The sequence below is a fragment of the Metopolophium dirhodum genome, chromosome 7, assembly GCF_019925205.1.
Source record: "Metopolophium dirhodum isolate CAU chromosome 7, ASM1992520v1, whole genome shotgun sequence".
Taxonomy (NCBI): Eukaryota; Metazoa; Arthropoda; class Insecta; order Hemiptera; family Aphididae; genus Metopolophium; species Metopolophium dirhodum.
Genome location: NC_083566.1, coordinates 27477584 through 27505342, shown reverse-complemented (window position 1 = coordinate 27505342; position 27759 = coordinate 27477584). Strand labels below are relative to the sequence as shown.

Here is a 27759-nt window from a genome sequence, read left to right as displayed (position 1 = left end):
ATGTCCGGTTGTATTATTGACAACTGGAGTCTGAGGTCAGTGGCGTGTTTGATTAAGTGCTAAGGTGGGGGGGGGGGAGGGCGACACTAAAATTATTAATTATTATACTCAAGCTTATATTTTACCCTATTGAATTTACCACAAAGTTTACCACTTTTGTGTCTGATGAGTGATTTTTAGAAGAAATAATGCTAAATATTAAATTTCAAAGGGGATTTTTGGTTAAACAACTTACTATAAATTAAAATAATATTTATATAGTATACTAGCCGTCCCTATACGGCGTTGCCCGCGTATTAGCCAAAAACGCGAACTTCTAACTCCAAAAGTGCCGGATAAGAAATAAAACATTAATATTGAGGGCCTTAATCGAGATAAAAACTATCCTATATTTTAAGTTGGACCAAATTACACACAGTGTAAAAAATTTCATCAAGATCGGTTCTGCAGCAGTTTCGGAGTTTATCCCGGACAAACATTGTGATATGGGATTTTAATACATAAGATAATTTCTTTAATTTGGTGATACATTCAAGTCCAATTAAGACCTTCAGGGGCTCAGGAGCCAATACATTTTGGTATGCTCCCACTTAAGCTGCGTTTACATGGTGCGTGAATTTGAGAGTGAACCACGCCACGCCACCTTCGTTCGTATCTCACGACTGAAAATCAAACATTGTTTGATTCTATCTGCACGTTTGGGTCGTGGGGCCGAAAGCGTGGATTACTCTCGTGATTCACTCGTGTTTTATGTCTCGTGTAAACCTAGCTTTACCATGCCCGTGGTGGTGAACATAGCAAGTGGGTGACGAGCCACAACGCCTGTTAGATCAAACAATTAAAAAAATATTCTTGTAGGCACTATAAAAAGTACAAGTTACTACTCAATGTAATTTTAATCCGAGAAGACTATGGGCTCTTTACATACGTAGGCCCCCGGGGATGTGCCCCCTCCTGCCCCCCTTATCCGGGCTTGGTGATAATGTAAATCGTTGTGTTAAGCGACTGTTTATGTGATAATATTAGTGCTCTGACTACTACGAAGTAAACGCCCATCCCCAGGACGCACAAATTTATTAGAAACTCCAGTCAGCTACTCAGCTAGAACATAGATGTTTTCATTTTTCATATTTAATATGAAACCATGACGTAGAATATAAAAAACAAATTCGTTTTCCCTTAACATCATAGTGTATATTAGTATCTACATATTACAACTATTGAACTATATAAAAACCAATTATTCTTCAAGTCATGAGTGGGACATTCTCCCCCACTGCCCTCTCAAATACACCACTGGTTCTGCGTATAGATATACGGTCGCTGTATTTAAAGTTGTGGTGTAAGCCGAAAATCGTGACTCGCATTTTTATAAGATTCATTGAAATTAACAAAATATCAAAAATATTTTCAATTAAATTATTACGAGCCCATGGTAAGTGTTCGTGGTGCCCTTGGGGTACCGTGGTGCATAGTTTGGGAACTGCTGGTATAGCGCATTAGCGTAATTGCACGGATCACGTATGGCTTACTGCAGACTGCCGAGCGCCGTCGTCGTCGTGCCGAGTGCCGCGACCGGTTCAAAACGTGTTCAACAAGTTCCGTTTCCTTAAATCGTAGCTAACTTCCAACCGTTTGTTAATCGATCGGTCGCTCGGTGCACACAACATCCAACCGTACGGCGACCGTGATAAGGTTTTTTTTTATATAATATTATTTATATTTTCATTTGCGCGCCGACTGTGTTGATGATGGTTCGTTAGCGAGACGTCAAACGCGTTCTGATAATATAGTTTTGATCGTTCGAGTTCGTGCGTCGAAAGCTGTATCCGCTCGTAAAACTCGTTGCGAAATTTTCGACTCGTGTCTGTCATTCGATGGCACGATTATTAGTTGTTTTCCAATTTCTATAGACTACGTAATTATTCAAACCGATGACAACTCGCAATCAAGGTAAGTCTGCTTTAATCCGTTAAGATTGTACTAAAATAATTGTTGATCAGATGGGCTTAATTTTTTTCATGTCGTTTTGTTTTCTCTCTCCCCCCGCCCCCTCTCATCAACGGTGGTTGGCTTCCGCGTGGACGACGTCTTGTCCAAAACGAAAGTCGAGAATATTTTCATATTGTTTTTTTTATTTATTGTCCAGATCTTATATTACAGTGTTCGTGAAATACTGATAAATGTTCTAAAACCTCCAATAATTAAAATAATAATTTATTATCTCGTTTATTTTTAAAACGTTTTAATGTTCGGTTTTTACTCGGTCGATATCAATATTTCAATAATATTTGCTTCTCAAATGATCTGGAAACGAGTTTTTCTCTATAAATAGGTACGTGGTAAATAAGTTTTACAATAATGTAATAAGTTTAAGTACTTAGACATCAACAATGTACTTAAGTACCAATTAAAATATTGTATTGGATTATTGCATTCCCTTTATCTCTATTTCAGACTTCAGTTGATTTACCTATTACATTATTAAATTGACAAGCCTTAAAATGTGTGCAATTTGAATGATAAATATGCCTTGTTATTATTTTTAAATACATAATGAATAAGTTTTAAAATCTTGTTAACATGACAAATAACTGAGGTTGGTTAGTTTTTAATAGTTTAATTAATAAATAATTTAAATTTGAGATTGAAGTGTAAGAATTTTTAAGGTTCAATTATTATCCCGATTGTTATTATACCGATATTACACAGGTACCTGTTTTTATCATAATTAAATTGGCTTAATGCCAAATTTTTAAATAACTTGAATTTACTATGTTTTTAGATAATGTAGGTACTTATCAACAATTAAACATATATTTTTTACTATCACAGTTCATGTACATTGAACACTAAAATAGTAAAAAGTATAAGGTCAGGAATTATCAATTGTGTCATTGTTTATATTTGTACTTACTCCCATTTTAAAATAAGATTTAATAAAAATTAGGTCTGTATTAAAAGTTCAATAATGATATAAGTTTTTATTATCTATGTAGATACATAGATAATGAAAATATACACATTAGTTAGTATATATTAACCAATCTATTGTTGGAAATTGGAATTCTAAACATATTTAAACTGAATTTATTAATAATATGCATAATGTGTATATTTTCATTATCTATGTATCTACATACCTAGTAAAAACTTATATCATTACTGAACTTTTAATACAGACCTAATTTTTATGAAAAATATACAATATTTTTACAATATTTACAAATCTATTAAAATGATGTAGAATATATTTTATAAATCATTAAGTACCTACTACCTATGTAAATTATTATGTTATGTTTTTATAAAAATAATATTATTATAATTTATAAACATAATATTATGTAGGTACAGTTAGGCATTGTGCCTTTGTAGTGTGGTTTAAAAATATTGTAAATCTTGGATATTAAAATTATTGTTTTATGTATATTGAAATATTGTAGGTACAAGTACCTATTTGTGCATTAAATGTCCTTTATGACTTTATATTATGCAGGTATAGTTATACTTTGCCCAGCGAGAAAACATTTTAATATGTGGATCCCCACGTGACACCCTGCCATTGAGTCTGGATCCAACAAGAGACGACGGGGTGTCGTGTGGGGATGTACTGAAGAAACGTCAGGCAATAGCGTGTTCTCTCACTGAACAGAATATAGGTACTAATTAAACTGAATTGTTATAAACATATTATTTCACTATCACCCATAATATGTTTTATATCAATTATTTATATATATGTGCATGTCTAATTAAAAAGCGTTTATAACTAGTCTGATTTATTATTATGGGATGGATGATTGGTTCAATTCTGCTGTCTCGGTATATGATTGAAAGAATATATTAATTTGTGTTAATATTTCTATCTGTAGAATACTAGAATGACATTAGTATATAGATTACCTACCAATTGACAATTGTTATTGCATAGTATAACACATACAATGAAAAAGAGTTTCAATCACAAACATTTGTTGTATCGTGTTTTTATTTTAAATAACATTTGTAATATTTTATGTTAATAATTAATTAGATGTATTAATTGTGTGTTCTAGAAAAAACAAACATGGATATTCAAAATCATAGAAATCTTTATGCCTTGGTAAGTTAATATTTTATGTAGTTATGTTTAAATAAGTGTTAATACACTTTTCTATTACTTGTATAGAGAATTTATGATCTGTTTAATTAAACAAATATATTTTGTAAAAGACCTTGAGAGTTCCTCCAAAACAATATGTCAAAACCACACTTTTAAATAGGTATCCAATTAATTGTTTTGACTGCATGTGCATTGGTTTGAGTTGTATAATAAAAAAGGAGAAAATTTCACTAATTATGTTCATGCATTTTTTAATATTACCTATCAGTGAGTGAATATTGAACATTAAAAAAATAATTACTTCCTCATATTATACTGCTAAGTAACAAAAATATAACTTAATTTGTGTACCCATCATATTAATTATTATAGTATTATACTAACCTAGTAAAATATGTTGAAATGTATGATATTTAACTAGTTTTATAAAAGCAGAATAGTAAAATGGTCCAGGGGAAAATTACGGTTCTTCTAATATTTATTTAATAATGCCGGTTTTGTAATAAATAAATAAAACATGCCTGTATATGATTTTGATAGAGTGGATCTGAGTGTAAAGAATAATGATTTATATCTGTTTGTAACAATATTTGGATATCACTTATTCACTTGTCAGAGTATTTACGATCTATAACTTATGGTAAGTTATTACTGTATTTAACGAAGAATATTATATATGATTTAATGAATATTGTTGACACTGTAATAAGAAATAAAATGAAAATGGCTTCCCATTATAGCTTTTATGATATTTTAATAATAATATAAAAAAAAATGGTTGAATAGGTATTATAGTGCTGAAACAATTTATTTGAAATAATCAAAATATTGATGTACACGCTTGGTGTTGAATCAAAAATGTTTTCATTAGTTTTGAAATTAATGTATGTAGGTACCCAAAATTATGATTTAGTGGTTAGTTTTAAGTTGATTATTTTGTTGAGTTTTAATTTCGATTATTTTATTTGATTTTGGTCATGGTTTCAACTTTGAGTATGTGGTATGTACAGTATGCTATCTAACAAAAATTCATTAGGTAATAAAGTGGCAAAAGGTACTATAATTTACTTTATTAACCTTCACCTATTGGTTATTATTTCTTAGTAATTTGTTGTTATAAAACTAAAATAAATTGTTTGAATTCAAAGTATGTTCTTATGGTTAAAACTACAAACTTAATACAAGCAATTTATTTATTTTTAGCCCCTAGTAAAGTAATTTTAAAAGATAAAAATAAAGTTAATTGATCAATTTTATCAATTTAGATTATTAAATGATAAAATAAGTGCTTAGCATTCATTTTAACAAAAACTTTAATATTGATGATCATTTAAATAAATACAATTTCTCTGACTATCAGCGATATCACTGATTTTTTTTATAATTTCTTGAAAACCTTTTTAAAATGTTATCTATTTAGGTGCAGTGTTTTAATTAGACATTTAATTTTTAATTTTTACCCATTATTACTTTTTTTAATAGTCAGTTAAGTTTGTAAATTATACTCTTAAATATAAGTCTTAGATAGTTCTCCTGAATTATTAAATATTATCAGTCTAACATAAGTTTTATAATTTTTAAAAATATGTTAAGACCTCATTATTTCAAATTATGAAATGTATGAATTTACTGATCTTTGATTTTTAACATTTCCTGTATATATTTAATATGCACACAATCAATTTAAAATTATATATTTTAAAACTTTAAACTGACCTACTAATTACTTAATGTGTTAGTTCTGATGATTACTATAATAATATGATGTGTAAATGAGTTTTACTGTATTGTTATACTAAATTACTAACTGACTTGACAGTTGTCATTCTGGTTGACATCATAGATAGTTTGCACAAATGAAACAAGAGTATGTGGATTCTTAATTTCGTCATAAATTAGTGTCTACCTTGATAATGAATATCTTGCTAATAGTTTTATTTAAACCATGTATAATAAATACAGTGATAAAAAATTTTTTTACCCCAATTTAAAGATATAAAATATGGTTCCTGAATCTTGCATATAAAACGGCTATAGGTAAATTAAAAGGTGAGGGGGGAGGTGAATTGCTAAACTAACTAAAGTATTGAGTACATTCAAGAGAATTTATTGTATTAAGTATGAACTTTATGACTTATTGTAAACTTAGCACTCAATTGATATCATATAACTTTGAGAAATTAAAATTAAAATTAATTATTTTTGTTGTAATTGATTATAGTTTATAACTTAAATGAGTAAAGGATAGATATTTTTAATTGCTACCTGATTACTAAATCATATATTTAACATATTTTAGATTCTGAGCAAAGCGATTTTTTTATTTTAATTTTTATTTTTGTGTTTGTCATCACCTTTTAGGACAGTAAAAGTGCTTGGATTTTCTTCAACAGTAACTTTTCTGATAGGAAAGTGAATCTAGTTGGTACTTTAGGGGGGGTTAAAAGTAAAAATTTCCCAGTAGTTTTCAAAAACGACGTGACAAACAAAAGAAAAATTAAGGAAAACGGGAATTTTTACGCAAAATCAGTTTTCGAGAAAATCGATTTTGGTTTTTGGTGTAACTCTAAAACAAATTACCGTAGGGACATGAAATTTTGATTGAATGTTTATAATTGCAATTCCTATACACCATAACATTTTCCAAATATTTTGACTTATTTTGAGCTGTTTACGGATATTGTCAATTTCCATTTTTTTTTAGTTTTTTTTTCTATAAATATCATAAAAATTATTTCTGTCGAGTAAAAAAGCTTGAAAATTTAATAGAAGGCTCCTAGGTTATTGTTTCAAAGGCAGATGAAAAAAATTAAAAATCCTTAGCCACAGTTTTTATTTATAAGCATTTAAAGTTCAAATTTGGACAAAATACGGAAAAATCACGAAAATTAGCAAATTATTTTGAGTTGAGAATTCATAAAAATTTTTCTTTTTAAATCTAAGATTTTTAAAATATAATATAAGATTACTCATAAGTTTGTCTACCTTTATCAAAAAAAAAAAATGTCTACAAGAAACTTAAATTAAATTTTTATGAGCGTCTGAAATTTATATTTTTACAACATTTGATATTCACTCGATTTCTCATGTAACAATTTTCTTATTTTATTGTAATCGAAAAACGAATGATTGTAGATACTTGAAAATTTCACTGAATGTTCATATTAGCATTTTCTATACACCATAAAATTTTGAAAATATTTTGACTCTTTTTGAGTGGTTTACGGACATTGTCAGTTTTCAATTTTTTTAGTTTTTTTTTTCTATACATATCAATTAAAATTTTTTTGTTGGGTAAAAAGCGTGAAAATGTAATATAAGGCTCCTGATATATCGTTCTAATAGCAGTTGAAAAATATTAAAAACACATAGGCACAATTTTTTTTAATAAGCATTTATAGTTCAAATTTTAAAAACATTTATCAAATTGATAATTTATTAATTATTTTGTAGTTAAAAATGTATAAAATGTTTAACTTTTATGGCTAAGTATTGAAAATTGAAAACAAGGCTCCACGTAAATAGGTTATATATAAATTACTTTATTCACAATAATATCATCAAATATACTAGATAATATCATAGGCTGACTGACCGTTTTCGCTCAGAATCGTTTTTCTTATACAATGATATTATATCATTGAATTCAAATTTAATACCATCCATTACAGTGACCCACTTGTAACCTACTGTACAGCAGAGCGACATCCACTTACCCACCTTTTTTTATTTTTTAAGTTGATATAAATAGAATACAGCCACTGTATATTTAGTGAATGCATTTGATATTATATATAATAATAGATATAACGACCAATCTAAATCTTTAATGCAATTAATAATTATGCATATTGCTAATAGTAATTTATGTTATGTTTTACCGTTGAAAAAATTATAATATTTATGATCATAAAAAACTATTATGTAGGTACTACATTTTATGCGTATGTGTGTGGGATGGAGGGGGTATAAATTTGGTTGTACCTACTTCCCCTGCCACAGAGATCTACGCACACCTAAACTAATATTTTTCCTAATGTAAACGGCAAGTTATCGGTGAGCGTGTTCTTTTCAGTTGTACTATGTTCGTCAATATGAAATAGAAATTTGTTTTAAAAATATATTAGTGAACACCTAGATGGAAAATAAATTTTATTCATATACCGTGTTTTTGAATTTAAACAGTATTCATTTTTATATTTACTTATTATTTTTATTTTGCACACCATTTTTTTTCGTAAGATGAATGTAGTAACTTTTTAATGGCAAAAAAAATCGTAAAATACGTGATTTACATTTTTTATAAATTTTTATTTATTTTATCTATTTTAAGTATTTAATATAGTTATGTTATTTCTCTATTCAAAATTGTAAATAATAATAATTTAGTTGGTTCCGTAGTTCAGTGTTTGCAGTAAATTGTAATTTATTTATAATTTTTTTTAATTAATGAATTGCCACTGACAATATTAATTTTTAAAAACTATACATTTGAAGACAATTCGTTGTAATTAACGTGTACCTATAAATTATTAAATGAATATTTTACGCGATCGAACATTCTACGTTCTATGAAAATTCTCGATTTCCTGTACGCAACAATGCGCAACGATTGATTACCTAACATATTATAATAAATTAAATAATAAAATAATAACAAAATAATAAAATCAACGACTACTACGGTATTATAAAATAGTCTTCCAGCATTTATTCCTGGAGGATATATTTGCAGTTAAACAAAAACTGTAAAATAGCATTATGTAAACACGGAATCCGAATAAGTGCACTCGTGTTTTGCATGTCGGTTAGACACGGTTAACCCGATGCATATTGAATTTTCTAACTATAATCTAGTATCGTCGAACAGTTATTACGAAAATAGCGTGCGTTTGTTGTTGGTCCTAGTTCGATATTTTTTCGTACATATAATATTTTAATTACAATACCTATGTATTTTATTGTTGTTTATTATTTTATTGTAAATTAAACTCGATACGTGCAAGTTTCGGTAACACAATCGTTAAGTTTTATTTTTATGGGAAAACATCAGAGATATTCAAGCTGTGCAAGTCCATCGTCACGCGGTTTGTGTTCGTATACGTTGTGAAGAATTGTTTCGTCGAAATAAATAATTTCGTTCGCGTAGATTACATTCATAATTATGTACCTGTCTATCAAAAATTAAATGAAAATAATTTCTTTATATTTTCCTAAATTAAAAATTGAGTAAGTATCAAATCTTCTCAGTCTGCGCAATAAATATATATATTATATTGATCTGATAGTAAAAAACTTCCTTACCGCGTGTCGTGCGTGCCCTGCCCTCCCTACCCTCGCCATCTATTTCGTAATGATGGCTCCGAGAAAATACGCATCGTCGAAGCCACTGAACGATGAACTCGTCCGCCGTTTTCAATATTGGAAGTCCGCACCGGAATACAAGGCTTGCTACACTACTGTAAGTCTGCAAACAATACGATACATATATTATTATATTTTATATGTTACTTCTGTGAAATTGAGCGTATTACCTTGGCAATAGCACACATGCCCGTGCCAAGATGGGATTTTTTTGTATTATTTTATTGTATAAAGTCTCGTTACGCAATGTTTAAAACGACATTCCCGTATAGGGTATATCATCATCGTCACAATATAGGCGATATAACATATTATGTAGACGAGTATGTTTTATAATGTGTTTTAAATACGATATTATGTTAAGCGCATCGGACGGGCCAAGGCCGGTGGAATCGAAGTCCGGTCGCAGGTTTTACATATCAAGTATAAGTGTTATTACTTATTATTGTTTGTTTTTTTTTATTTTAATTTTCACGATTTACGGAAACCCATTATGTTTTGCATTTTGTAATTTGTACGGTTTCTCGATGAGCTACCGCGCCTATTCGGACTGTTGCTATTTTCAGTGTTTATTTTTCAAATCCAAATTTTTTTTAAATGTCGATTTTGTATCAAAGGGGAGCAACAGACCAACAATATTAAAATTATCATTGCCGAGCGTCTCTTGAAAGTCGTAGTTAAACTATACGTCAGTATAAATTAAATTATATATATAATTGTTATTATAAATAATTTCCATTGACTATTGAGTATTCGTATTTTTCCTGTATAGGTTTGAAAGTGCGTATGAACTTTCTAGGACACCCTGTATATAGTGTATATGATAATGCCTATACCGATTCTAAATATACCTGTTATTCACGCGCTGGTCAAAATGGTTACCTAATAATGCATAAATTATTGCAATAACTGCAGAGGAGGTATATAGTTTGCTAGATATAATTTATGCTCACGCTATTATTTTTCTAACGACTACCCCCTCGCTAGCCGTGTGCCTACGTCGAAGTAACATCTAAACACACACACACACATGTGACACGATCTAAGCAGAACATACATTACTATAGTTTATATTTCTTTCATTCTGTTGGATTAATAATATAAATACCAGCTGTGCTGTAAATCTTCTCCCTGCTATAATCGTATGCAAGTTGTTCGATACGAATCAATATTAATTGATACAGGACATGTCTAAAATATTGTTCTCTACACTTATTATAAGAACACTGCAGTCAGCAGAGTTCAATATAAATATAAAACGACCAGACGACGTATTTCCTTCGATTATAAAGCTCGCGTATAACGTGAAACATTTGCCTTACAAAACAACTACTCGTGAATACGTGATGAGTGTGCTAAGTCAAACATAATATAATTGGTAAATTAAATAAACAGAAGAACCGATTGTCGCGCTGCTTATTATAATATTATGCTTGCAGTAAATAAGTATAGTATATTAGTATTGCGAAACAATAAATATAATAAGTACAATATTATTATACACCGTTAAAAAAGGTTTTTGATTTACCAGCACAATGTGTCAAATGGTTTGTACTTTTGGTTTTTGTGATATACATTATAATTATGTGTGATGACAATTTAAAATACGGTTTTATAATTTTTTTTCCACCTAGTCTAGTCGCCCAAGTATTAAGACAGACAATAATAATATTATAATCTAATAAACACTAACACATAGAGCGAGATTTTGATGATTTTACCACAAACATATCTGTAATATTTATTACGTAGATACTTGAACTAGTTAAAGGTTTTACTTTCGATATAAGTTATAATAAACCTGTCGATTTTTTTTAATGTTTTAAAATTTATTGATATATACTACGTAATACATATATTTGGCTTGAACTCAAAATAATATGATCTTGTGGTAATTTATACAATATAAAATGCAAATTTTTCCATTAATCTGTTGATCAGTTTTAAACCTCACCTATATACACATATATGATAATAATTAATAAGTCACTATGTCCGTGCGATTATAAATGACTGGTTTTTAGATGCATATAAGACTTGAAGAATGCAAGAGAACCTGCTTACCTGCGTGTAGTATTATGGTTAATATTACAATTAATTTATCATAAAGTATGCACTATAAGTTTGTTTTGTATAATTTGTTTTTATATTGGGAATATCGAATAACTTATAAGTCATTAGGTATACAAAGGCTTATTCTATATACGTAGACGTATATAAAATAATATAACAAATGTTATTTTCTCTTCAACTACCTATGAAGGTAGACGTCAGATGTTACATAAGTTGTTATATGACTTTTGACTATACCTACATATAATACATTTTTCCTTATTATAAACACCATTTCATAATATTCAAATATTCAAAAATAAAAAATAAGTGGAAATAAAAAAGAAATTATTACTTTGAAATAAAGTTTTAATGGTTGCCGAAAATAATTGAAATAAATTAATGCAATTGAATAATTTTTTGATAAGTACTGTAATATTTTGATATTGTATTATCAAATCTACGGACGGCAATGGTTTGACGCTTTGGGAATTATGACGGTCACTTCCACTGCAGATATTATTATTTGGAATATAGTTTTACAATATTATAATAACATATTAATTATTACCCATGTACCTAAACTATAACTAAAAAAAAAAATAAGGCAGTGATTTTAACGTATTTGTTCACTTATTTGTTACTGTGTAATATTTTCTTATCAATTGTTAATAGTTTATATTTTTTGAATAATCATAAATCGTTATTAGCCTTTGGGGCTTTTTTCGTGTTTAGATTATGTTATTGTTAATAACGCTTTTCGCCGAATAAACATTGATAAAAAAATATAACGTTATAATTGTGACCCCCCTTTATTGTCAAAAGCAAAATATTATCTCCCGGTCGCCGTGACCTTAATCAACAATATGTAGGTATACGTTTTTCTGTCGTTTTTTAGACTCTGAGTAGAGGTAGTTCGTTTTTATTATTATTTATTACATTTAATATATTAACTTAGATGAGTAAAAGTTTTGTCGTTAACCCAATTTATTGGTATATCATGATGTAAATTATTTTATGTAAAAAAAAAAAATTAATAAATAGTTATATTTCTATTAATTAATGCACGAGATATTGAGTAGGCGTTAACGTCTACTAGTTTTTACATTTGCAACGATTTTTTTATAGTTTTTATTACATACATTAGTTATAATATTATGAAATTGTTTTGAAAATATACATTTGATAGGTTTATATTAACAAAAAAATTGTTTCGATTAAAAAACAATCAGTAAGTAAGAATGGTACAACTTCTAATAACGGTTTCTAAATTTAAATATTTAAGGTGATATACAATATTGTATACAACAAATAAAATAGAATATTAAGAAATTTATTATAAAGCATACAATTACAAAATTCAAATTTATCATAATTTTCTTCCTCTTTTGTTAACATTTGGAAATTACCTAGGTACACTCCCAAAAGTTTTAACAACTGAACAATACTAAAATAGTCGAACAGCGTATCGCCGTATCGGTACTATTGTCTGTAAACTTGTTATAAAAAAATAGAACTTATGAAATCATCATAATATCTCTTCTTTTTAAAATACAACTTTCGTTGTTTAATGTAATAATATGTAATATGATGTATTTACTTAATACCTATAGACTCGTACAAAATTAACATATTATTATATAAGAATTAATATTATAGATTTTCATAGCACTACCAAGTAAATACAATTTTAATTATACGATTATAATATCGTATACCATAAAACAGTAACGATAATTGATAAAAAAGTCTTCATTTTTTGGGCGATTGTAAACTCTCTCAATTTTAATGACATGTAAACTCTCCCGGGTTTAGTCCAATACTACCTGACGGGAACATGTAAACTCTCCCGGGTCAATTTCAGTACTACTAAGCTAGGGAAACATGGGGCCCCCATCGGTATAACCAATAACGTCTTCCACATTGACAATTTCAATTTTTTCCCATAATGTAGTGGCAAGTAAGAAATATGTGGCTGCAGAAATTAAACAAATGGGAATATTATATAATATAAAATAAAAGTAACAGTATAAACAAAATACACATATTTTTATTATAATAAACGCGAAAAACACCTCTTTTACAGTTGATACAGATTCAACTTACAGTTTTTGTGATTAAAATCCACTTCGTATATACATAGGCGTGCGTACAGGAGGTGCCTGGGCACCCCCGAACCCTTCACCAAAAATGACAAGGGCCCTAATTATTAATTAAGTGTAAATTAAATTAATGAAATTATTGACGAATTCAAAAATGTTATTCCTTTTAAACGTCGTTTATCATTATAAGATTATATATCTATATATTGTTATGTAATATTTATTAGAATGAATAATAAAATAAATATTTTTAGTGCATTTGATTTCTTTAAAACATTTGGCTGTATCTATAATTGTTTTCAAAATTATCGTGGGCCCTAATTTTTAGTGTGCACCCCCGGAACCAAAAATCTGCGCACGCCTATGCGTATGTATACTTTACTCTTTAGGAAATTTATGTAACATTTTATTGATCCTAGGGACTTAAATATTAGGACAAAACAACTTGATAATAGTAATAATGATAATAGTTATAATGAAATAAAATACATTGTTTATTAAGAAAACATACAATGTACAATAATACTAATGAATAATATTGTATTATACAGGGTGATTCACAAAAAAAGTCAATTTTATAAAAATAATAATAATAATAAAAATCAATGTTGCTGTGAGTATTTATAATATACAATTTAAAATGATAATCACAATCTCTGCAGTGTAGCAATAACATTTAAAACAACTCTGGAGAGTTTATACATTTCCTTTAGGTAAACATAATATTGACCCGGGAGAGTTTACTAGTTTTAAAAATCGGGAGAGTTTACCACCGCCCAATTTTTTTCATTTCGGAACTAATCAGGTGATCGGGCTAAAATTAAATAAGTGGCACCCCTATAACACCCTTCCCTGTTTACTCCGTCGCCGTTACACGTGCACACATCATGTTCAAAACATAGGTAGTTATAGTTTGAACATTTGACGTACGAGACGCATGTACGTGACATTTCATTGTTTGAAGTCGGATTTCGACGAAAATTAAACGATATAATAATTTTTTAATCATTTGTTTGTAGTTCATTCGGTTATCTTCACAGATTAGGTACAATTACATAATAATATAAAATAATCGATTATGTAAAGAAGACGCGTCCTTGACGGTCAATAACAATAATAATTGAAGACGGGTGCACCGAGGGTCACATACGTTGTTAGGACCAATATTATATGTGTTATTGTGAGAGTAATCTTTGTTGACATGGGATATCACAGTATCAATAATATAGTTTAAAAAAATTGTATACGTATTTTGAGGTGATTTTTTGGTATTATATCATATTTTATTTTTGCCGATCCTCAAACCAACCCCCCTTGCCTGCCATAATTATTTACGATCCTATGCTGTATTAAGCTGACGAACATGGATTTTAAATAAATATTGAGAATTATATCTTCGTGCTTATAATAATTATTAATTATTAATACACCATATGTGATATGTCCATATCTAAAATCGTATTCCTCAGTATCAATTTACCACCATTATTATGAAATTAAGATTTTGACACAGGTAAGTTAGGTACTTGTTAATTTAGTCATATACATTTATGGTATTGAAATAAATTGGCATACATTATCATAATGGTTGGTTGGTAGTAAAGCAAATTATCTTATTTAAAATTACATAATATTGTAAAATATACCTTTTATAGGATAAAAATATTTACATATCTTATATATTTTAACTTAATTAATTTAATCTCAATATAAGTCTTAAATTACATTCATTATTTTAGGGGACAAAAATCTGGATCCCTTGCCATTCAGAAGTATGGCAAACAGCAGAGATAATAGAGGCATATGATGGACATAAATTAACAGTAAGAAAAATTAAATCAAGAGATGAACAAGTCATTAAGATATCTTCAGATGAAGAACTTCCACCTCTTCAGAATCCTGATATACTTCTCGGAGAAAATGATCTGACTTCATTATCATACCTACATGAACCAGCTATTCTGTACAATTTATATTGTAGATTTGTTCAAAGTCATGCAATTTACACTTATTGTGGTAAACATGAATTGCTTTAAAACAATTTACACATTTTATTGTCTAATGCATTGGTTTTCTTGTATGATTAGGTATTGTCTTAGTTGCTATTAACCCTTATAAAGATCTTGATATCTATGGCATTGATACAATGATGGCATACAGAGGTCAAACAATGGGCAGTTTAGATCCCCATGTATTTGCTGTTGCAGAACAAGCATTTAATAAAATGGAGATGTAAGACAGTAAATAAAATATTTAGGTGTGCTAATATATTTTAATAAATCTTTTTTTTTAGAGAAAACAATAATCAGAGTATCATAGTTTCTGGTGAATCTGGTGCAGGAAAAACAGTTTCTGCTAAGTATGCAATGAGGTATTTTGCTACGATTAGTGGATCTGAAACTGAAACTCAAGTTGAGAAGAAAGTTTTGGCCTCTAGTCCCATAATGGAGGTAATTTTTTAAAAATAATATTGAAAGTTTGACCTTTTATGAACAATACACTTTTAGGCTATTGGAAATGCCAAAACAACTAGAAATGATAATTCATCTCGTTTTGGAAAGTATATTGAACTTCATTTTAATGATCGGAATCACATAACAGGGGCCAGTATGCGAACATATCTACTTGAAAAGTCTCGTGTTGTACACCAAGCCGTTGACGAACGAAATTATCATATATTTTATCAATTATGCTCTTCTCGTGAAACATTCCCTCATTTACAACTAGGTGAATGATAAGTGCAATATTAATATATTATATTTTAAATAAAAACAAAACATAAATAATATATAATATATGTGATTATATGAAATATATGAAATAAATACTAATTTTATTTTGGTTATTAGGTGATTCGGAAGAATATATTTATTTGGCTTCCCAACCAAGTAGTGATAATGACCGTCAAAGTTTTTTTGAGACAGTCAATGCTCTTAATACATTAGGATTTTCCCAGGAAGACCAAGATCTTATGTGGAAAGTATTAGCAAGTATTTTACATCTTGGTAATATTGAAATTGCTGACAAAACTCAAAAAAATCCTGGAGATAGTGATTCGTGTTATATATCGGTTAGTTTTTACTTGCTGCATTTAAATTTGGGTGATGTATTGATAATACAATTGATAACTTTCTTAATTTAGTTGAAAGATCCTAGTTTAGAAATAGTTTCAACTTTACTAGACATCAATAAAGGAGAACTTCAAAAATGGCTATGTTATCGTAGAATTGTCAGCATGAAAGAAACTTATGAAAAACCAATGACTGCAGTTGAGGTGAGAAGAACAATTTTTTTTTTTATTCAAGAAGAATAACAACCTATACCTTAAGCACAATAAATATTTGCGATACAGCTTGTTATTTAAATACATAAGTATTTTTGAGGAAAGAAATCATCCATCAAACATTTGGTTTACTTTTTAATTCTTAAATTTAATAATTAAACATCTAAGATATCAGCGCACCATTTACATTTTGTAAAATTTGTTTTCAGGCATGTGGAGCCCGTGATGCTTTAGCCAAACACATTTATGCTTCATTATTTCAATGGCTGATATCAATAATGAATAGAACAATGTGTGAAACTTCGCCATCGGTTTGTTTAATGAGAATAACTAATTTTACCATAGCCAATCATTATTATTTAATACCTATTAATATAATTTGAACTTTAGACTAATTGTCCAATAATTGGTGTCTTGGACATATATGGTTTTGAAATGTTTGAACTAAACAGCTTTGAACAATTTTGTATCAATTACGCCAATGAAAAACTTCAACAGCAATTTAATTTAGTGAGTTTTATCAGAATAATAATCTTATATTTGTTTGTTTTGACAAATTAACTATGTGTCTTATTAGCATGTATTCAAACTTGAACAAGAAGAATACGGAAAAGAAGGAATTGAATGGAAGTTCATTGATTTTTATGATAACCAACCTTGCATTGATCTGATTGAATCTAAGTTAGGTATACTTGATCTTCTTGATGAAGAATGTCGAGTAAGCTATTTATTATTTATTTATTAGTTTATTACACATTATTATTAAATTATATTGACTATATATATATATATGAATATTTTAGATGCCTCAAGGATCAGACGCATCTTGGACTCAAAAACTATATACCAAATGTATTAAATGGGATAGGTTTTCAAAACCTAAATTTGGTATGTAAATATGCAATAAAACTTGTTTATTTTTTAAAACTTATTATTAAATTATTTTTAAAAAAAGCTGGAAGCGCTTTCACAATTAAACATTTCGCTGGTGATGTTGAATATTATTCTGATGGATTTTTGGATAAAAATAAAGACACAGTTTTTGAAGATCAAGTGTGTATTTACAAACAAATAGTTATATTTAATATTGTATCCACACATTTTTCATTTTATAATATTTATTTATTTTAGGTTAATGTATTGAGAAATGGGAAAAATGCTATGTTACGTACAATATTTATGGTAGAAAGTTCAATTGATCGCAGGCTTAGTGTCCCAGATCGTAAAGCCAATATTCTTACAACTCCAAAATCAGCCACAATTGGAGCAACTTCAAAATCTCGAATGTTGACTCCTATGAGACCAATATGTGCAACCATAGGTTCACCTACACATTCTAAACAAAATAAGAAAACAGTATGTTATGATAATATTAATCTATAATCATGATAAAAAAAAACTTAATTAAAATAGTTATTTTTTTTAAAAGGTTGGTTCACAGTTTAGAGATTCACTTAATGCCCTCATGACAACACTTAATGATACTACCCCACATTATATAAGGTGTGTTAAACCAAATGATAGCAAGTTACCATTTGTGTTTGAGCATCAACGAGCTGTTGATCAATTGCGAGCATGTGGTGTGTTAGAAACAATACGTATTAGTGCTGCTGGCTTTCCTTCTAGGTAAAATATATAATTTGAATACTTTTTCTTATTTAATTCATTTTTAAATAATAAATATTTTAGATGGACCTATGTAGATTTCTTCTTAAGATATCGCGTATTATTGAAATCAAAGAAAATTAATAGAGATGATCCTAAATTAACTTGTCAACGAATTGTTGAAGAACATATTAAAGTATATCTGTATATTTGCTTAAAATTTCCTCAAACGGTATAATAAACTAAACATTTTACAGACTGAAGACAACTATAAGTATGGTAATACAAAAATTTTCTTCAGAGCTGGTCAAGTTGCATTCTTAGAAAGAAAACGGGCTGATAGACGTAAAGATTGCAGCATACTCATTCAAAAAACTTGGCGAAAATACATATGCCAAAAAAAATACTTACAAATTCGAAATAGTGCATTATTAATTCAGCGATATGGAAGAGGTTGCCTAGATAGACGGTAATATAGTTTATTTGGATTATTTTGATACAATTATTATTATTTAATTTAATTGTACAGGTTAGCAACACATTTACGAAGAACCAAAGCTGCTACTAAAATTCAAAAGGTTGTACGAATGTGGTTATGTCGTAAAAAGTATTTACAGTTACAAGCAGCATTACTTGTTTTGCAACGGTATTATCGTGGCTACAAAGCTAGAAAATTTACTTTAGAATTACGGCGAAACAATGCTGTAAGTAATTATTTTAGGATTGTTATATTATAAAATGTATTACTAATTACAATATATACTTTCAAAATATTGGATTATAGGCTGTGCGTATTCAATCAATAGTTCGAATGTGGTTATGTTATCGTCAATATCATGATACATTAGATAAAATTATTAAAGTCCAGTGTTGCATTAGGAGATGGTTTGCAAGAAGATGCCTAAAAGCATTAAAGAAAGAAGCCCGATCAGTAGCTCATGTGACCAAGTTAAATAAAGGCTTAGAAAACAAGATCTATATGATGCAACAAAAAATCACAGAATTAGTAAGTTAATTAATTTTATAATAATATTATCAAGTTTTATAAATTATTGAAGTATGTAAAAACACATTTTTAATTAGTAATTAATTGGAAAGGGCTAATTTAAAGAAAATTGTATTTTTTTTCCAAGTGTCCTAAAACACTGCTTTCCAAGCACATAGTTTCATACATTAAAGAATTGAAAAATAAAACTTGTATGTTGTATTTTTTATATTTTATAAGTGGGTAAATTTAATTACAATTTTGTTTAAATTACCTCCCTTCCCTTCCTATAAAAACTAAATATGTAAGGTATTTAAATCAGCATCTAAATTTACGTGCTAATAATTAATATTTACTTTATTATTTTTATATATAACTTAATCAATAATGTAAATACATTTTTTTTAGAACAACCAATTGTCTTCAACTAAGTCATTACAGACTGAACTACTAGAAACTAAGCAAAAATTAATAGAGCAAAAACAAATTGCTTCAGAATTAAATATTGCTAAAAAACATGCTCAGCAAATTCAAACTAAGTTTAATACTTTACAAATAGATTATGAATCACAGAAAAAAATTACTGAGAACATGATTGAATCCTGTAATGAAAAATGTAAAAACGCTGAACAAAACCTTTTGGAAGCACAAAAAGTTATTGCTGCATTAGAATCTAATATACTACTTTTAAAGCATGAAAATGAAAACAATTTAATAGAAATTCAAGGTAAGTTATGTATGTTATGTATGTTCTATACCTTAATGAGTGGTGAGGAGGAGGGAGGCACAGGTAACCAGTTTCCTAGAGTAACATTTGTTTGTAAGAATATATTATTTTTAAAATTTTGCAAAGGGATATTGAAGAACAGCAGTCAGCTACTTCTATACTAATGAAAAATTGCCTACTACTTAAAGTATTGTAAGCAGCAATTTTTATGTACCTCAAAAAACATTAAAGTTAAACATTACACAATACACTAGTCGTGACTTGACTTGTAAGCTGAAATTTTTAATGTTCATGTTACATATTATTTCAGAGAGTTGGAACACTAAATTTGACAGTGAAGTTTTAAAATTTCAACATGAAATTGAAGCAGAAAAGAGTAAATATCAAAAATTATTATCAGAAAAACGTTCGGTTGAAGAAAAGTTAGAAACGTTTGAACAACAAGATATTAATATGTGTAGCGATGGCTTACATAGAAATAAATTTGATTTAAGTTTTCCATCTTACCAAGAAAATGGGTACACAACTCAAGGTGTTAAAAGTGTAAGTTATTAGTTTAAAATTAATTAAACTTGTTATGGAAGATAAGATTAGTATCATTTATAATTGATATAAGAGATATATTAGATTGTTTCTAAAGAATCAACATATATTTTTATCCCTAGTAAAGTGAGTAATTTATTAGTCTTACAATGAAAAATTTGCTTCAATTTTAAACTTTGAGGGTAATGAGTATCTGGTACCGAATTCAATCAAGTGGTGAGTAATTAGTAAAGTCAAAAATAGGAAATTTTCATTACTTTTCTTAATAATGAGTAAAAACCACAAAAATCAGTGGTAAAACTGAAATATTTACGGAACTCCAGTTTTAGACGATATCAATTTTGATCATTGTACTCAATTTATCATTTTTTCAAATTTGTCTCATTCATTATATTGATTTAAACCCAAAATTTACCATACATAGATACTTGGAGCAAGTTTCCTGGGTTTTTTTTAAAATTATTTTAAGGGCGTTGAATGCGGTGATTTTCTGTCTTTGTCTAACACATGTTGAACATAGGAATAATGACCTAAACACCTGACAAAAATTAAGATACTTCTAGTTGTTCAATTTAAAAAATGAAAAGATGTTTGAATTGGTATATAAGCTTACTTTGCATCGGTCGAAGTACTTTTTCAATTGTAGCAATATTTTGGTGAGTATAAATATTTTAAATTTTTTATACATTTTTTTATAAATTGTATTAAAATTTTAAAAATATGCTTTGACCGATGCAAAGTAAACTTGTATACCAATTCAAACATCTTTTCATTGTTTAAATTGAATTACTAAAAGTACCTTAATTTTTATCAGTCGCTTAGGTCGTTATTCCTATGTTTCACATGTGTTAGACAAAGACAGCAAATCGCCGCATCCAACGTCCTTAATGTGAGAAATTTGGGCTAGTAAACCGGTATTTTATGTAATTAATAATGAGATATGGGTTGATATTAGCTACCCCTTCATTAAATATATACTATTTTTACAACAATTATACAAATATATAATATATAAAATAATTTTTACCAAAAATGTGTGGAACAACAGTAATGAAAACTACAAGCTACGGCTTTAACTTATCATTTATACTAAAAAGAAATCAAAGAACACATTCATAATAAGCACTTAAAATCAAATAGGATATCATCAAGTTAAAATATAATTCATAAGCTCATAAATCAAATTTGATTCTACGTGCATTTTTATGAATGTAATAATTGATTTTTTTTGTCAGTATAATTTTTCTTCCAACAATTTAATATTGTAGATATTGTGTTTTAATAAAATATTTTTATAATATTATACATTAAAAAATATAAATATATCACTATCTTTCTAATAAGACTTCACAAATGATAATCTGATAAAATACAAGAATATTAAGTAATGTATTTATCTTTTCCATTTCCTTTAGAATATTCTTGTATGAGGCTGTGTGTAAGAGTTTTTTTTTAAAACCTTTTTCATGTTTTTAGAAAACAATTTCACCTAGCACATACTCATTAATAAAATGTCTTCACTTAATTGTATATAATGCAAAGAGTGGTGAATAACTATTTTCATTCAATAATGATTAAAATAAATACTTTTACAGAATAATTTAGAAAGTGGTGATTTTATAAATCTTCAAAAAACTTTAAAAACTGTTCAAATGGAAAAAGATATGTTATTAAAAAAAATAGAAAATGATAAATTAATTCGAGACCATTCTAGTGATAATGATGTAAGTATTTGCAAGACTGTATTTTTAAAAACCATAATAAATGTGTTTTTATGAAGACAATTATACAATTTTAGATTTCTCGATTAAAAGAACAGAATAACTTACTGCGGCAAAACTTAAATTCCCTCCGTGAAGCAACAGAATCATCAGACAACAATAATTTCATCGTCGCTGATGATTTAACTCGTAAATATCGTAAAATTTTCAAATTTATATTCAATTTAATCGAATTTTACTTATTATTCCCTTGACTGCCGAAGCTTTTCTTCGTATATGAATTTTTGTTTATTATTTTTTTTATTTTATTGTTATTATTAGTTTACATAGTCAAATTAGATGTTCCTGTAATTTAAACATTTCAAGTCAATAAATGCATAATCAATAAACGAAGAACTTGTATCTTTTCTCGTAACCAATTCTTCATTTTAGGATTTATAACTAACATTGAATTCTTATAAAAACAAATATTTTATACATTTAGGACAATTAGAAACATTGCAAGATGAATTATTCAAAAAGAAATCAGAATGTGTTCGATTACAAAACCGTCTTGATGATACAGCTGAATCATTACGTAAGATTGTTGACTATGAAACAACAACTTCATCCTTAACTGAAGATAGAGAGTTGAATCAAGCAATGGATGCTCAAAAAGCTATTAATCGGTAAGTTTTTTATTTTTTCTTTGTGCCAAAATATAGCTCAATATATTTAAAAGAAATTTTTATTTAATGTTTATATTATTACAGACATATTTTAGAAGAGTTCCAAGCAGAGAAAGAAAAATGGAAAGAAGAAAAAGAAAATATGTCCAGTCAACTTGTTAAGTTACTAGATGAAAATGAAAAACAACAAGAACTTTTAGTTATTGAGTTTGATAAGAATCCACAATGTGATGCTATTTTGCAATCAGATATGAATAAACTCAATTATGATAATTTAGTAAGGACAATCATAATATTATAATAATATACCAGATAAATAGTATACAGTGTAATAGGAAGACCTGAAAAAAAATGATGTTACTTAAACGTATGACAAAAATTGTGAAGATTTGATGGTTAATAAATAATTTAAGAAATATACTCATATTGGAAAATTCCCAAAAATAATATTTTGAAAAAGTTATTTTGTTCTAAATTAATTTACTCAAAAAATATTGATACTTTAAAAAATTATGTAAAATAAACTACTTGACTTAGATAAATATTTATACCATCAAAATTGTTCTTATTATCAGATTTACAAATTGGCTATTTTGAATTATTTCAAACAAATTTGAAATTTTTTTTTCAGTATTAAAAAATAAATATATTTTTTATATTATACATGTAACGCAACGTGACTATAAATTATATATATATATAATTAAATATTGATTAGAACAAAAGTTATATCATCTGTCAGGCCTTCCTGTTAACCTGTTTATTAATTAAATATTAATGTTCAATTAAGAACTGAAAAATAATAACTTTTTTTCTGTTTGTAACATTTTAAATTTACCTTCTTTGATGATTCCTTAATCGTTCATATATTTAGAAATTGCAACAAAAATATGATGAACTTCTGCGAAAGTATGTGGCGTTGCGAAACGATATGTTGTTGGAAGGAAAAGAAAATTCAACTATTAATTTTGGTAAAATTATATCATTAAATTTTTAAATAACTTATTTATTTTATTTTGTTTAATATTTTGTGTACGAAGATGTAGTATTAGACAATGACAATTTTGCTAATAGCACAACTATTTCTAACAATGATGGAACAGTTATAGCTAAAAAAAAAAATCGTTCAGAATTTATGGGAATGTTTGAATGCTCCATAGACGATGATCCAGTTGTAGCCCGAAATTTAATTATTGGTAATCTATGAACATTTTAAATAATAGCATTATCTTAAATTATTTTATTTATTATAGAGTTAAGACCTGAAACCGCATTGAAGTTATTACCAGGTTTACCAGCATATATTTTGTTCATGTGTATACGTTACTATGATTTTACAAAAGAAGAAAAAAGAGTAAGTATTTTGATGTGTTAAGTACTTTTTTCTTCTGATTAACAGACTACTGAAGTATTAACATTTTACTATTGTTTACTTATTAGATTGGATTGTTTTTAACAAATGTGGCAAAAAACCTACAAAAAGTAAAAAAACGTCAACATCAAGACACCATGATTTTATGGCTTTCAAACACAATGAGACTAGTGCATATTCTTAAACAATACAGTGGAGAACCAGCCTTTGCTAATGATAATACATCTAAGCAAAACTCTCAAGCACTACAAAATTTTGATTTAGCAGATTATCGTCAAGTATTTAGCGATCATGCTGTGATACTTTACCAAGTAATATAAATAATAGTCAAATGAGCAAATAATAAAAAAAAAAAAAAAGAGTTTTTTTGTAATTAAATATCTTTAAATTCAATTTTTAAATAAAATATAAACAGACGTTGATTAAAAATACCAAAAATAAAATTACGTAATTTACGTTTTTTTTTTTATTTATTATCAACTAAATTCTTATACTTAAGCAATATTTTGAATACTTTATTATAGGATTTAGTGATGAAAATGCAAGAGAGGATAAGAACATTAATAGTTCCAGCTCTATTAGAGCATGACTCGCTTGGTATTGATATTGGTAGAAACATGAGACGTAGTTTAGGTTCATTAAAATCAAATCAATCACTTTCTAGTCCAACCACAATTACTTTGGAAAATGAATTAAATACTATGTACAGTCAATTATTGGTTCATGAGATTGACCAAGAAGTTATTGTACAAATATTCAAACAAGTAACATTTTTTTTTTTTTATATTTGGATAAAAATTAATAATAATATATAAACTGTGATTTTAGCTTTACTATTTCATGTGCGCCACTGCATTAAATAATCTATTATTACGTAAGGATTTGAGTTACTGGGCGAAAGGCATGCAAATTCGATTCAATTTATCACATATTGAACAATGGATAAGAGATAAAATACTTTATGTAAATTGTTTATTTTTCTCATTAATTATTTGCTGTAAATTATAATATGTATTATTAATATATGTAGCCACAAGATATTGTTAATACATTATTGCCAATTATTCAAGCATCACAACTATTACAAGCAAGGAAAACTGAGGATGATGTTAACAGTATATGTGAAATGTGTGATAAAATGAATGCAAATCAAGTAAGTATTTATTTTCTTTAAAATATTTTCTTTATCCTTGTCTGTTGAATAATTTAAAAGTATAATATTCATTATTATTATGTTTCTTTAATTTCTATTTTATATTGGTAATTTTACTTTGTAAGTAAAATTATTAAATAGGGAATATTGTACATGTATTAGGACTAACAACAAAAATAAATATGAATATTAAAAATATCTGAAATTCTGACTAAGTCATAAATATTCCTACTTATATATATTATACATCTACAAAATAAGTCTGCAAAGTTATGATAAATTATTAATACAAAAATCAATAATTTTAATTTTTTAGATTATCAAACTTCTGACATCATTTAAGCCTACTGATGATTGTGAGGAACGTATATCTATGGATTTCATTAGGAAAGTTAAGGACAAGCTAGAAGAACGGCCAGAATGCCAAGATAAGGTAATTAATACTTGATTTAATGTACAGAGAACATCATATTATATGTCCACTATATAAGTTAGTATAAGTATATTAGTAGTTCTAAATATTAAAGTTAATTATCAAGAATCAAGATATATAGGTTTATAAATTAATATACATTTTACAACGATATAAAATGTGTTAGTTAATGAATAAGTTATGGTTAGGTGGTAAGTAAATAGAAATACTTTCTCTAACAATTTTTAAGTTAACCTGCATTGTCTAATAGCCTCGTATCTATAATAGCTTCACATAATTAAAAAGTAACCAATAACCAATATTCATGTTGTCTTAAAAATAGTTAACTCCCTATCTGATGAATTTATGTAAATTAATCCTTTATTGTGTTTTAGGAAAAATTATTAATGGATACTAAGTATGTTTACCCAATCACATTTCCATTTCATCCATCCAATATAAGACTAGAAGATATAGAATTACCAGAAAATCTTAATTTAACTATGTTAAAAAAGATTTAATTAATTTTGCATTTATCTCTTTAAGAAGATATTCATTTTTTCATACATTTCTAAATATTCAATCAAATAAGAATATTTAACTATATAAATATACTTATTATTTTGGATTTTAAAAAACAAGGCTGTGAAAAATCAAAATCAATTTTATTATATTTCTTAATCATAATCTATTGTAATTTTTTAACTCGAACAAAAAATGTATCTCTAATCATAAAGAACTAGAATTAATGTCTTTTATATATAAAAATTAATATTATAATGTTGTAATAATTATTATTATTTAAAATTCTATTAACTTGTTGAAAATGTAATTGTTAAAAATTATAGATAGTTTTATTTTAATCTGTTTAGGTATTACTACAGCTTTTTTACAAAATGTGTTTTAATAATGCTATGACATAACTTTGAATTTGTATTTGTATATGTTATACAATGAATTTCTCTATACAGTTTTCCTCATTTAGAATGAGATCAGAAAGATCATTAATATGGTTTATGATACTTATTTCTACTACTAAATTCATAATTTACAAGAATTCATTATAAGGAAGCTATGGGTTTCTAACCTCATGGAAAATGCAACAAAAAACATTGCATTTTTTCGTTATACAACATGTTTTTTTGACCCCCATACATAAGACATATTAATGTCAAAAATGGGTTGTAAGTTTTAAATTGTTGAGGAAAAATGTATAAAAAGATGCATATGTGATAAATACCGGCTATTGTCTTTTGATAACACAATTACAACTTATATTTTTATTTTAAAATATTTGCATATTAAATACATAAATTATCTAATTATAAAAAAGAATTCTAAAGTTAACTTTATTGCCATATATTTTTTAATGAATTAATTTATATTTATTACTTAAGTGAAATGTAATAGTCAAAAAAACGTACTTAGTGTAATTACAATAGCCTTTTTATAATTAATAATAATATTGTTAAATTATGAATAATGTATTGAATTGTTACCTATTAAATTAAGTTTAATAAAATTCTACTGTTATTCACTTATTTGGGTCAAATATTTTACGCTTGAACAAACTATAATTACCTAAGTTTTTTTATTTTAATAATAAATCACATGTTATGGTAATTATTATTTTTTTAAATTAATTTTTATTGATGATGAATTTTTAA

The 27759-nt window shown here is 27.2% G+C and overlaps 1 protein-coding gene across 4 annotated transcripts; it reads left to right on the top strand.

Annotated features, from left to right (window-relative positions):
• The first annotated feature begins 1723 nt into the window (after positions 1 to 1723).
• Positions 1724 to 27629, top strand: LOC132948096 (unconventional myosin-Va). 4 transcript variants are annotated; one of them, XM_061018405.1, is made up of 34 exons: positions 1724 to 1953; positions 4059 to 4105; positions 15363 to 15639; positions 15711 to 15855; positions 15917 to 16073; positions 16131 to 16350; positions 16473 to 16693; positions 16766 to 16897; positions 17116 to 17217; positions 17297 to 17416; positions 17484 to 17624; positions 17710 to 17794; positions 17862 to 17959; positions 18038 to 18262; positions 18336 to 18532; positions 18596 to 18707; positions 18769 to 18980; positions 19041 to 19215; positions 19296 to 19517; positions 19905 to 20223; positions 20534 to 20766; positions 22362 to 22490; positions 22565 to 22676; positions 22972 to 23155; positions 23240 to 23432; positions 24030 to 24126; positions 24196 to 24351; positions 24409 to 24509; positions 24596 to 24838; positions 25052 to 25291; positions 25356 to 25490; positions 25558 to 25680; positions 25997 to 26113; positions 26488 to 27629. In XM_061018405.1, exons 1-34 carry the CDS (start codon positions 1935 to 1937, stop codon positions 26611 to 26613), a joined length of 5415 nt encoding a protein of 1804 aa, XP_060874388.1. In that variant the 5' UTR covers positions 1724 to 1934; the 3' UTR covers positions 26614 to 27629. The 4 variants fall into 4 exon arrangements, with proteins under 4 accessions (XP_060874388.1, XP_060874389.1, XP_060874387.1 ...); XM_061018406.1 differs by lacking the exon at positions 1724 to 1953 and adding an exon at positions 3512 to 3662; XM_061018404.1 differs by lacking the exons at positions 1724 to 1953; positions 4059 to 4105 and adding an exon at positions 8516 to 9566 and having other exon boundaries at positions 24202 to 24351.
• The last annotated feature ends 130 nt before the right edge of the window (positions 27630 to 27759 follow it).

Excerpts from the sequence above, each read along its gene's own strand:
- LOC132948096 (XM_061018403.1), top strand. The coding sequence starts at position 9,459 with ATGATGGCTCCGAGAAAATACGCATCGTCGAAGCCACTGAACGATGAA. Across the intron at positions 15,856-15,916 it reads GCATTTAATAAAATGGAGAT|AGAAAACAATAATCAGAGTA; the intron begins GTAAGACAGTAA and ends CTTTTTTTTTAG. Across the intron at positions 17,417-17,483 it reads TTCAACAGCAATTTAATTTA|CATGTATTCAAACTTGAACA; the intron begins GTGAGTTTTATC and ends GTGTCTTATTAG.